At 33.5% G+C, this 13170-nt stretch overlaps 1 protein-coding gene across 1 annotated transcript; it reads left to right on the top strand.

The window, feature by feature from the left end:
- Positions 1–634: 634 nt before the first annotated feature.
- Positions 635–6386, top strand: LOC109052176 (cysteine and glycine-rich protein 1-like). The gene is made up of 6 exons (XM_019069639.2): positions 635–790; positions 1487–1596; positions 4571–4739; positions 4816–4945; positions 5288–5381; positions 6110–6386. The coding sequence occupies exons 2-6, from the start codon at positions 1488–1490 to the stop codon at positions 6184–6186; spliced, it is 579 nt and encodes a 192-aa protein (XP_018925184.1). The 5' UTR covers positions 635–790; position 1487; the 3' UTR covers positions 6187–6386.
- The last annotated feature ends 6784 nt before the right edge of the window (positions 6387–13170 follow it).

The raw sequence follows: 13170 nt of genomic DNA, 5'->3' as shown, positions 1-13170 counted from the left end.
GCTTTATTTCTTAACCAGCTAACTAACTAGCTGACTTTCTTCCGCTTCTCATTTCCTGCTGAGTTTTGCGCTCCAGCAGGTCCAGCTGTGTTTCATTGTGTTGGAATGAGGAGGGTGAGGGACTCCAGTCCTCCTAACAAACACCGTTTAAGGTCAAAACACACATACAAGCGTTTCACGGGTCACTACAACACTGCATGTCTTCCTGAAAGCATTACAGTTCTGAAAATAATAGACATAAACTGTATGGTAAATACAAACTGATTCATGGTGATTCTAGCTTGTTTGGAAAATCAACTGTTAAAGATGTAAAGAAGAGATGTACATTGACTACTAATTGTTAGTTGGCCATAGTAAATTGATGATAAATAGATAGATAGATAGATAGATAGATAGATAGATAGATAGATAGATAGATAGACAGACAGATAGATAGATAGATAGATAGATAGATAGATAGATAGATAGATAGATAGATAGATAGATAGATAGATAGATAGATAGATAGATAGACAGATAGAAAAAATCATCAACATGCTATGGCCACCTAACAATATATAACATAATAGACATAAATCACTGTCAAAAAGTGATTTGAGAAGAGCCAGATGGGTTAGATATGACTCTCTCTCTCTCGCTCTCGCTCTCTCCCTCTCTTGTGTTCTGCATCTGTTTTCCCTCCAGCTCCCCATCTCTTCATCAGTCTCTCATCCTCTCTGCACTCATCTGAGGACTCAGACTCTGCGGAACACTCCAGACTCTCTCTTCTAGTGACTAACTATCACTACAGGTAAGAGCTTTACTATTACTCTCCATAAACTAATGTTTTTTTTTTTATAACAGTGGAAAGGACAAAACGCTGGTGTCTTGACCCATTATCCAGGTTTGATATCAGATGCAGAGTCTGTAGAGAGTATATAACACTTTACAACAAGCTCCCATTTGTTAATGTTAATACATTAGCTAAACATAAATTAACAAAATAAAAATACTATTCTTTTTTTATTTGTTCATGTTAGCTCACAGTTCATGTTAGCTCACAGTGCATTAACTAATGTTTCCAGATACAACTTTTGATTTAATATTTGTTCATGTTAGCTCACAGTGCATTAACTAATGTTTCCAGATACAACTTTTGATTTAAAAAATAAATATATTTGTGAATGCTGAAATTGACATTAACAACTGTTTTAACTGGTAGTTCATGTTAGCTAATGTTAACCAACGAAACCCAATTGTAAACTGTTACAATGTAACATAAATCAGCCATAATTATGTGCATATTCTTCCATGACTTACAAAAACCAGCATGCAGCCATTTGTTTGTATTTTAAAAACAATGGCAAATGATCTTTTATCCAGTCAAAATGTATCTTCATATAAAATTAATTGAATTGAAACTGTGCTAATGCAATAAGTAAAAGCATGATGCATTTGTGAAGTTATTTGTGCATGTTTTAAAGTCTGCATGCATTAACACTGTCAGGATGCCGCTGGGAGGAGGAAACAAGTGTGGCTGCTGTAAGAAGACGGTGTATTTCGCAGAGGAGGTTCAGTGTGAAGGACAAAGCTTCCACAAGTCTTGCTTTCTGTGCAGTAAGTCACACACACACACACACACACACACACACACACACACAGCTGACCCAGACACATGCTCTGTATTCACAGCACCCGAGAATATGCACATCACAAAATGTGAACTAACGTGAGAGATAGAAGCAGATGTTCAAGATCAAGCGGGGAATCTATTAGAGACAGACACATATCAATACACACGTTCACCTGATACCTCCAGTGCTCTAATGGAGTATTTTAAGCAGAAAGGATGTGCATGTGAGCGTGAGATTCTCCGTGTGGAAATGGGTGGTGAGGGTTAGTCCTGCAGAGAGAGGGTGTTAACCGGAAAATGGAAAATTATTTATGCAGATGGTCATATATAGCATGGAAAATATATTGTTTTTGGACAAAACTGTCAGCTGTGAATGTGAAAGCATGATGCCAGCCCAGAACAAATTCTTATTTTTTTTTTATATAGTTTGTTCTTCTTTGGGCACAAATCTCCACAAATACTACCAGCAGATCTCATTTATTTCACATTTCAAAATCACATTTATTACATGAATTAAATTGCTTGCTTAACTGTATCAGTATATATCTAGTATTATAGTTTTAATTATTATTTTGAATTAGTTTTTATTTTTAAATTTTTTCATAGGCTATTTCTTTTCAATTTTACACAGAATTTTCTGAAAGTTCAGTCATTTTTGTTCATCTTTTTCTTCTTAAATATACCTATTTAGTTTTTTTTTTATTGATTTTATTTCAGTTTTAGTTATTGTACTACAGGAAGTTAAACAATGAAAATGAGATCAAAAATAATAAGTTTAAGTTTTGTATCTTTTATTTCTTTTATTATTTTATTTAAGTAACATTTTTTTTGTATGGTTTTAGTTTTAGTTAACTATAATCACCCTGAATTGTACACATCGATAATTAATAGTACTTTGTGCTAATGAATGAATGACAAAGTGTTCTTTTATTATCGAGATACCCGTTTTTATTAATATTTAGCTTTTTTTTATTTTCCATTTTATTGTTGTGTTGTCATTTTTGCTTTTCTTAAATATATTTATTGTCTTTTCATACATTTTGATTTCAGTTTTAGGATCAATATCAGTAGTTTCAAATAAAAAAGATCATTAGCAGTAGTTTGTGCTTCTGAACTAATGACAAAAGTGAGTTTGGAAATGAGACTGAGCAGCAAGAAAATCTTTCCTGTTTAACAGCATGTCCATATTAGGTGTTGCACAAAGAACATCCCGGTGGATTCGTCTGCCTTTTATGGCTGCACATCATCTGCATCTGACTGCAGATCTGTGGAACAAATGGATGTTTATGTGTAGATGACACTTGCAGACACACTTACATTGATGATGCACCAAATTCTCAAAGTTATTATGTCACCAAACAGTCGGGAGAGTGGATATGTTTAAAGTTGTGTTTTTAATACTTTTTTCCAGATGCTTCTCCAGAGAAAAAGTACTCAGCTGCATCCACTAGAGTTTCAGACAAGATCTCAACAGTCTCAAACTGTGCTCAGATTAGCAGAGACACAAATGTTTGCCTCAAAATTCAGATATCTCAATATGGACTCAAACATTTCTCCTCAAATTCCCTGTTACTTATGACACGACCAAACTGAGATGTACACATCCGTTTTATAGCTTGTATAATCAGTTATTGATTTTCAGGAGTCATGAACTGCATTTCTAATTTTATAATGTTTCCTGTACTGCAAATACAATATTAGTAAGATATTTACATTAAAAACTGTGATAATGCAGAAATAAAAGGCCATTTTACAGTTGCTGAGATTAACTAACCATGAAGTCCTGAAATATTAAAATCTGGATATACAGTACATCTTACTTTACCTGCAAACATATTAGCACACTAATGCAAAGAAGTATACTATATAGGAAATTTTGTTTTTTTGTGTGTGCGTGTGCAAAATGTCACTCTTTTAAAACCCAGCTCTTTATATAAAGTTGGATGTGTTTGTATGTACAGTATACTCGCATAAGGTGATACTGTATAGCAAATCTCATCTGCTCAATTGTTTGTATAGTTGAAAAATGTAAACTATATTATCACCCAGCTCTAATCTGCTAAATACAACTATCAAGTAACAAGATACTAAAACATTATGAACATTAACATCACGATTCTTTGTAAAGCTGCTTTGAAACAATAGTGTATTTGACTTGACTTGCTTCACTGAGACATTCACAGCTGAAAATAAACAGCCACTGCAAGTACAAATGAGTCATTTTGATAGTTTGGTTTCAATAAAAGCTGCTTGAATGAACAAAGAAATTTTTTATGGTACAACACATATGAAAAAGTATTAGGCTACATAACACACATTGCCGTAAATCAAGAGTGTCATGTTCCTTATAAAGTGATATAAATATTCACATATGTACATTCTCTATTTAGATGGAAATATAAGTTTATATAAAGTCCACATCTGTATATGTACATATATGGCATTATATGTAGCAACCCTGCATGTCAACAATATATATCTTATTCTATATGCAACTTGTACTGTATGTTGCAATCTGTATGTTAATTTTCTTGTAATAATTTTTAAATCTTTTTATTTATTATTTTAATACTTTTAGATTTGCATAACATCCACCTGTATTGACATGTTTTCATGTATATGACATAAACGTCCAAAAATGTATTACACATAAATAAACATACCTATATTTATGGGATAAAAATTTATGTTAATACATGAAATTATTCCAGTTAGTAGATTTCATATATGTTTTTACTTCATATTTCATTTAAGGAAATTTAATATGTTATCTACATAAATGACATTTGTGTATGGGAATGACCTCTTGTGTCTAAAGATCAGGGAGAATTAGATTTCTGTGATAATTAGACATCTGTAATATATGAAAAAGCAAGAATTGAAAACATTATCTACAAAGCAAACTGTCTAATGCATAGCAGTGTATTGATTATGCATGTGCATCTGTGTTGACTGCAGTGGTGTGCAGAAAGAATCTGGACAGCACAACAGTCGCTGTGCATCAGGATGAGATCTACTGCAAGTCCTGCTATGGCAAGAAATACGGCCCAAAAGGCTATGGCTTCGGTGGAGGAGCGGGAACCCTCAGCATGGACACGGGCGAAGCTCTGGGAATCAAACCGTCCGGGTTAGTAGGATGTTTTCATTTGCATTGTGTCTTTACCAGTGTGCATTAAAGTAGCCGGTTTGCTTTTGTCACACAGACAAACATCTCATCGTGCAACCAACAACCCCAACCCATCAAAGTTTGCGCAGAAGCTCGGTGGTTCGGACGTTTGCCCTCGCTGTGGAAGCGCCGTGTATGCGGCAGAGAAGGTGGTTGGAGGGGGGAACGTAAGTTTGTTTTTCTTGACTAGACTTGTGAACTTTGCCCCGGGCTTATTGCCTTACCAAACTGGTTAACCCTACTATGTATTAATTTAACTGATTGTTTTGGCTTGGTTGCCAAATAGTCTCATTATCGACTACTAAAAACAATGCAATGCAAACATAATACCAACGTGTCCTCACCTGCCGTCATATGAAAGCCAAGTAATGCTGCAAACTGACAAATAATTTCCAATCCCAACACGTCTGATGTTTTATATACTGCCAAAGAGCATGCCATTACAATAAAAATAAACTAAATAACCGTGACAAATGACATTTCGGGGCATCACTTTTCATCTCCTTTAGTCTTGGCATAAGAGCTGCTTCAGATGTGCAAAGTGTGGAAAGAGCCTGGAGTCCACAACTCTAGCAGATAAAGACGGAGAGATTTACTGTAAAGGTCAGTATCAAATATCATGCATACAGGTGTGTATGTTTGTTCAATATTAAGATATTCAGGATTTGTTCAGAAATAGGCAGAAATATAAACAATAAAGAACATTTACATCTATATTAATAAAATATTAAATTAATTTAATGTGTATTTATATTTAGATCATTTAGATTTAGAATAACATTATTTTAATATTATAATATTACTGTATATATGATATTTATAATATTTATATAATAATATATCTAATAACATTTCTATATTAACAGAATATTTAAACTTATGTTGATAATAATATTTATTTAATGTCTCTATATAATTTATATTCATAATAACATTTTAATATCATAAAAATTTAATATTATATTTAATATTTATATTTTTAATATAATTTCTATTATAACAGAATATTTACGAATACTGTTATTTATTTAATCTGTATTTATATTTATAATAACACTATTTATTTTATTATTTATATTTAATATTATGCTTAATATTCATACAATTTTTTAAATGTATAAAATGTTAGTATATTATAAAAAATAATTTATCATTAACATATATAATACATTTTTATTATGTTATATAATAACATTATTGGTGTATATAAATATATATATATATATATAATATATATATATATATATATATATATATATATATATATATATATATATATATTGGTAGTTAAAAAAACATAATTTATTTTATTATTATTTCTATTTATTTAGGGTGCTATGCTAAAAACTTTGGACCGAAGGGCTTTGGCTTTGGTCAGGGAGCTGGTGCTCTGGCTCACGCTCAGTAGAAATACAGCTGACGTCGGTGAACCCAGAAGGACAGACTGGTCACTTTCATGAGAAACATGTTTGATAAATGTTATACACACACATATGAGTGCCTAATTTGGTGTTCGGTTTATACTAAATTCAATAAACAGTTTTATTGTGAAATCCAAATATTATTATCAACTGACATTTTTGCAATAATAAAACTGGGTTACTTTTACGTGTACTGGGATTTAGTATTTTTTATTTGAGTATTTTCTGGATTATGCTATGATAACTTACAATGCAAGAATGCAATTATAATTTGAACAAATACGACTCAAAGAAATGTTTTTAAACAGACACGGTTTGAAAGCGGCATTGAATGCACTCTCAGATGACTGGCTTGTTTTGTCCATGACATCACACACACATGATGAGAACAAAGCGTGTTTATGTCTCTGAGCCTGTCACAGGCCTGATCTAATGAGACCACAGACAGACTCACACCATCACAGAGAGCGTAACGCTTTCATCTAAAGACTAAAGACTAACAAACTCAGAATTAAACAATGAAAACAAATAAACAAAACTGGTCTCAGAGCAGCTGCTGGAGAAAACAGAAGGCTATTCCCACCATCATCAATGAAATATCTGCCAGAAGCAAAAACACAAGCTATGCTAAGAATTCAAGTTTATGCCAAGTGAATCAATACAATATGCAGAAATACACATCACATAGCAATTAACATTTCAAATAGAAGTATGTTTTTGAGTCAAGGTCACATTACCTCACTACTGTATGTAGCATGTTTAATTTAGTGAGTTTATAATCTTTGAGCATTTAATACTACATTCATATACAGGTGCTGGTGATATAATTAGAATATCATCAAAAAGTTGATTTATTTCACTAATTCCATACAAAAAGTGAAACTTGTATATTATATTCATTCATTAAACACAGACTGATATATTTCAAATGTTTATTTATTTGAATTTTGATGTTTATAACTGACAACTAAGGAAAATCCCAAATTCAGTATCTCTATTGAATATTGTGAATAGGTTTAATATTGAAGACACCTGGTGCCACACTCTAATCAGCTAATTAACTCAAAACACCTGCAAAGGCCTTTAAATGGTCTCTCAGTCTAGTTCTGTAGGCTACACAATCATGGGGAAGACTGCTGACTTGACAGTTGTCCAAAAGACGATCATTGACACCTTGCACAAGGAGGGCAAGACACAAAAGGTCATTGCAAAAGAGGCTGGCTGTTCATAGAGCTCTGTGTCCAAGCACATTAATAGAGAGGCGAAGGGAAGGAAAAGATGTGGTAGAAAATAGTGTACAAGCAATAGGGATAACCGCACCCTGGAGAGGATTGTGAAACAAAACCAATTCAAAAATGTGGGGGAGATTCACAAAGACTGGACTGCAGCTGGAGTCAGTGCTTCAAGAATCACAACGCATAGACGTATGCAAGACATGGGTTTCAGCTGTCGCATTCCTTGTATCAAGCAACTCTTGAACAACAGACAGTGTCAGAAGCGTCTCGCCTGGGCTAAAGACAAAAAGGACTGGACTGCTGCTGAGTGGTCCAAAGTTATGTTCTCTGATGAAAGTAAATTTTGCATTTCCTTTGGAAATCAGGGTCCTAGTCGAGTCTGGAGGAAGAGAGGAGAGGCACACAATCCACGTTGCTTGAGGTCCAGTGTAAAGTTACCACAGTCAGTGATGGTTTGGGGTGCCATGTCATCTGCTGGTGTTGGTCCACTGTGTTTTCTGAGGTCCAAGGTCAACACAGCCGTATTCCAGGAAGTTTTAGACACTTCATGCTTCCCGCTGCTGACCAACTTTATGGAGATGCAGATTTCATTTTCCAACAGGACCATGGTATCCCTGTTCTTAATTAGCCAGCAAACTCGCCTGACCCTAACCCCATAGAAAATCTATGGGGTATTGTGAAGAGGAAGATATGCCAGACCCAAGAATGCAGAAGAGCTGAAGGCCACTATCAGAGCAACCTGGGCTCTCATAACACCTGAGCAGTGCCTCAGACTGATCAAATCCATGCCACGCCACATTGCTGCAGTAATTCAGGCAAAAGGAGCCCCAACTAAGTATTGAGTGCTGTACATGCTCATACTTTTCATGTTCATACTTTTCAGTTGGCCAAGATTTCTAAAAATCCTTTCTTTGTATTGGACTTAAGTAATATTCAAATTTTCTGAGATACTGAATTTGGGATTTTCCTTAGTTGTCAGTTATAATCATCAAAATTAAATATAATGTACCAGTCTGTGTGTAATGAATGAATATAATATACAAGTTTCACTTTTTGAATGGAATTAGTGAAATAAATCAACTTTTTGATGATATTCTAATTATATGACCAGCACCTGTATGTGACCCTGGAATTCTGAAAAGCTGGATAAATAAGCTTTCCATTAATGTATGGTTTGTTAGGATCGGACAATATTTGGCTGAGATACAACTATTTGAATTTCTGGAATCTGAGGGTGCAAAAAAATCTAAATATTGAGAAAATCGCCTTTAGAGTTGTCCAAATGAAGTTCTTAGCAATGCATTTTAGTAATCAAAAATGAAGTTTTAATGAAATTTAAAAATATCTTCATGGAACATGATCTTTACTTAATATGGTAATGATTTTGGCATAAAAGAAAAATCAATCATTTTGACCCATACAATGTATTTTTGGCTAGTGCTACAAATATACCCCAGCGACTTAAGACTGGTTTTGTGTTCCAGGGTCACATATTATTTAATGTAAAAAATGTCAACTTTTGGAAGTTTGATTTAATAATGAGTCAAAGAGACATGTTTAAATGAATTGAGCTTAATTGAACATTAAATGCAACCATTATTTCTCACTGAGGAAGTATAAAACTACCACCACTCTCTACACACAGAAAGACTAGCATGAGTCTGGCCTGTGTTTTTACAAGTGCTCAACAGTTTATAAAAAGCAGGTGATAATTGGCTGTCTGGACGTCTGAATTTTTAACAGAAGAATGATTCTATCAAACGCAAATCATAACACACTGAAACTACTTCACACACGTAAAGATGTGATTTTTAAAAAAAAAAGTCACATTTCTTCAGGTGCAAAACTGATATATTTTCTTGTCCTTTAAAATAAAAATATATACATATCTATTGTACATTTTATACAAATATATTATAAATATTACACATAATATTTGATACATTTCTATTGTACATTTTATACTTTTATACAAATAACTACATTATTTGAAAATTAATAAACATTACTTATGTACGTTTAGCAGAAAATCTGCTAAAAGGTCATTTATAAAGAGCCTATAATACATACAAAATACATATGTTTATTTTTTCATATTTCTAAAAAGGTATTCTTAAATCAACATCAATATCTTATACCCCATATAATGTGACAACATGCCTCACCATCAAAAGGTAATCAAACAGTATCAGTGTTTTTTTTTTTTTTTGCTGGTCACCGTTAAATGGAAATGATCAATAATTTCTGTAGCCAATACTTTAAGGTTTTTTGCATATACAAAAACTGACTGATAAATAAACCCACCCTGGAAAAAGTGTGACAACTAGCCCAGGTCTTCAACACACATAAAAGCCATGACAAAAAAAAATTCTCTATAGGCAAAAAATAACACGAGCACATATTAAATACCAACATTCAATATCAACAGCAGCTCTAAATACGGTCCGATCATGACCGACATGCATCATCTATAATCCTGGGTTTCCACATCAGCCAAGAACCAAATCCAGCAGAGCCCATCATGAGAGTAAACAGGACAGGTGTTACCCGCAGACTGACCCTTCTAGAGCTCTCTACAGCTAGCCATGTGGGAAGCCCTTTTGACACAATAACAGCATCTGAGTCATATTACAATACCTGCATGATGGAAGATCTTATATTATATGTCTCTCAGAAAGCAGGTCCTGGAAATGATGCTCGAGTCGACATGCAGTTAAGGGAAAGCAATGCCAAAATACACATCGACACACCCACACAAATATAATACAGTCAAGAAATGGCATTGTTCGAATGCTTTCTGCAACCAGAGAGAGTTTGGTAACATGGTTACAGAGACAAAAACAAGCAAGAATGCAAATTCAGTGAATATTTTATCACTTATAATGGAAATCTATGTGGCAAGACACTCTATTTTGAAAGTACAGCTTTAAGACTTCAACCAGGCCTGATAAAGCGGGTAATCTCTCTGACTGTGATACCTGGAAGGATGTTGTATAACTGCAAAGAACACCTGGAGAAAGCCAGCAAAACCTAAGCACAGATAAAAGCATTGCATGCATGCATTTATCTCGAGACATCAAAATAGCTTTTAGTATCTCACAAACACCAGAGTGGCGTTAACAGCTGTCTAACTGCTCTATGTTTAGCTATGCCAACCTATGGGCAACTTTGCATTCCCTTCATAATCTCTCACAGAGATTATTGCTGTCTACAGTTAATATTTTAATCAGATGCAGGGTCAAACACAGAGCATGGTTCCACTGATACAGCAAATCAATGTGACAGAATAATACAAAAAAAGAAAAATAATAATCTAAAAAAATCTAATCTCAAAAATGATGATACAAGGCAAAACCCATCCCTTAAGCAAATTGTTACTGATAAAACAGACTTGTTTGTGAGATGTTGCTCTTTTATAGCTTAAGACTTCATTTAATTCTCAATTTATTTTCATAAAATTTCAGATGTTTCTTCTAAAATTCTAAAACAGTAGTTATCATACAATACGTCTGTGGCTATAAAAGCAATATAGAAAGCAGATAATTTGATTTTAGGAGAATTTAATGAGATATGTTTCAAATATCTGGCATTTGATTGCAGACTTTGGATTCTTGGCCAGTTTGAGACATCGTTGAGATCTCTTCCAAAACATTCAGGGCTTTTTCTCAGGAGAAATGTCCCAGAAGCAGCAGATTTAATGTGTTTAAAATTATTATATAAATGCAAAAATGATTATAAAACAAGGCAAAACTGATACCCACGAAGTAAAGTTTATCCCTAAAGTCAACTATTCGATAGATTATGAAGTATAATGTTCATCTTCTGAGAAACCCAAGGAAGATTTTAATGCGCAAAGATTTCTCTTTTATACCTCATGATACTTCATTTATTTCTCAGTTATGCTTCATTTAAATGTCAACTTCCTTTTACAAATGAGATCAAAATTTATCACACAGTAAATTTGGAGCTATACACTGTAAAAAAAATGTTTTCAAAAGGAAGAAAAAAGATTATTGAAGCATGTTTTACAAGAAATACTATTTCTGTCTTTTATCTCAGAATTTAATGTTTAATAAAGTGTGTTACTTGTAATTTATTTGTAATTATTTATGAAAAGTACTCATTTCTGAGTGAAAACTGTGTAGAATTTACTTTGTAACAATTTTCACTTGCTAATAATTTAAATTTTACAGACAATAAATAAATAGCACACTGAAAAAAATGTTTCATTCATCCAACAAAGTTATTAATTTTATTTTTAAGTAAAAAAATATAGATGTGAATCATTACCCTAAATTTTTCAGTGAAGGTAACACGCTGAAGTAAAACATGAAACTTTTAATGTAGAAAAAATACTGAAATCATAATGTAAAACACAGCCCAATTAACTTTTTTTATTTACAAATTATTTGTACAGTGTAGAGGCTTTTTCCAAAGAGTAACGTCTGAGAAACTTAATGTTTTTTTAAGGAACTTATGAATTCAACTGATACACATGAAGTAAAGCTGATCCCTAAAGCAAATTGGAAGACTTTGTTGAGATCTCTTCCAAAACCCATGAATTACTAGAGGCTTTTTCTCAGGAGAAGATTTGCTCTCAGTGCTGACTCAGAGAAACAGTAGAGATATTAAGATACCTCAATGTGGGCATGTTAAAAAGATCCATGGAAATTTCTTTAAATGAAACAGTTTTATCTTCTAGTAAGCTAAATTAGGTTGTGAGACAGGCCGAAGCATCATGAGGAACCACAGTCCACAGCTGTCTAACGGGCTGATAAGGCCTATCAACAACAGCCCTCCACAAGTGCTGGATAAAAGCTTTATGTGTGTGTGTGTGTGTGTGTGTGTGTGTGTGTGTGTGTGTGTGTGTGTGTGTGCTAATAATATCATCCAGTAACAGGCCGAGGATGAACAATAAGAGGGTGTCTTAAAAAAGAGAGGCATTGTTCTAGAGCATCACTTCTCTGCCCATCTGAGCACCGCAAGGTAAGTTCATTCAGTTTGCTTCCATGTTAAGAAAAGTTAGCCTGCATTGCATTTTTTTTTCCATTTCTAAATAAAAAAATAAAAATACAAAATCTGAATACTGCATGGACATTTCCTTCTGAATATCTGTTAATATGGCCAAATGTGTCACCAAATGTTCAATATTACTGTCATTAAATGTAATAGTTCAAGGAACTGTCATTGGAAAAACCCATATTGCTCAACTTATAAAGAGAGATGTCAATACATGTGGTGAATATTACTCTTTCCTTTAATTAATTAATTTTATTTACAAAACTGCTTTATGATTTATAATCTTTCTCCGTCGCTCAAATCACTTTGATTATATCTCTCAGATCATTTAATTAAAAAAGAACCCCATTATCTAGCTGATTCAAACTTTTACTTTTGGCCTTCCAGTACGGAGCTGCATAAAACATCAATTTATATTGCAGAAACCCAAAACATCACAAAAACATTACTTTGGAAACCACCTTTGACGTTCAGTTATAAATAAACCTATCTAGTTACAGATTTATGATGATATGCGCTTCCATTTTATTGCGTAATTTACCATATTTGTTTTTGTAAGTGCTCTAGACCGGTTTAACATCATCAAGCGGAAACTTGGGCTGGGTTAAAGCCTCTGAAGCTCTGGTGCGGGTCTATTTATGGTACATTGCAAGTGGATATGGGCTGGAGAAAGCTGGGATTGTTATCTGTGCGGCATAGTTACCATGCCAAAACCAC

This window comes from Cyprinus carpio, chromosome B6 (assembly GCF_018340385.1).
Source record: "Cyprinus carpio isolate SPL01 chromosome B6, ASM1834038v1, whole genome shotgun sequence".
NCBI classification, from domain to species: domain Eukaryota; kingdom Metazoa; phylum Chordata; class Actinopteri; order Cypriniformes; family Cyprinidae; genus Cyprinus; species Cyprinus carpio.
The sequence above is the reverse complement of the archived record's forward strand: the minus strand, read 5'-3'. Positions and strand labels throughout refer to the sequence as shown.

Bases quoted from the DNA above. Each gene is read 5' to 3' on its own strand.
- LOC109052176 (XM_019069639.2), top strand. From the start codon at position 1,488: ATGCCGCTGGGAGGAGGAAACAAGTGTGGCTGCTGTAAGAAGACGGTG. The intron at 1,597-4,570 runs GTAAGTCACACA...TGTTGACTGCAG, and splicing joins CAAGTCTTGCTTTCTGTGCA to TGGTGTGCAGAAAGAATCTG. The intron at 4,946-5,287 runs GTAAGTTTGTTT...CATCTCCTTTAG, and splicing joins AGGTGGTTGGAGGGGGGAAC to TCTTGGCATAAGAGCTGCTT.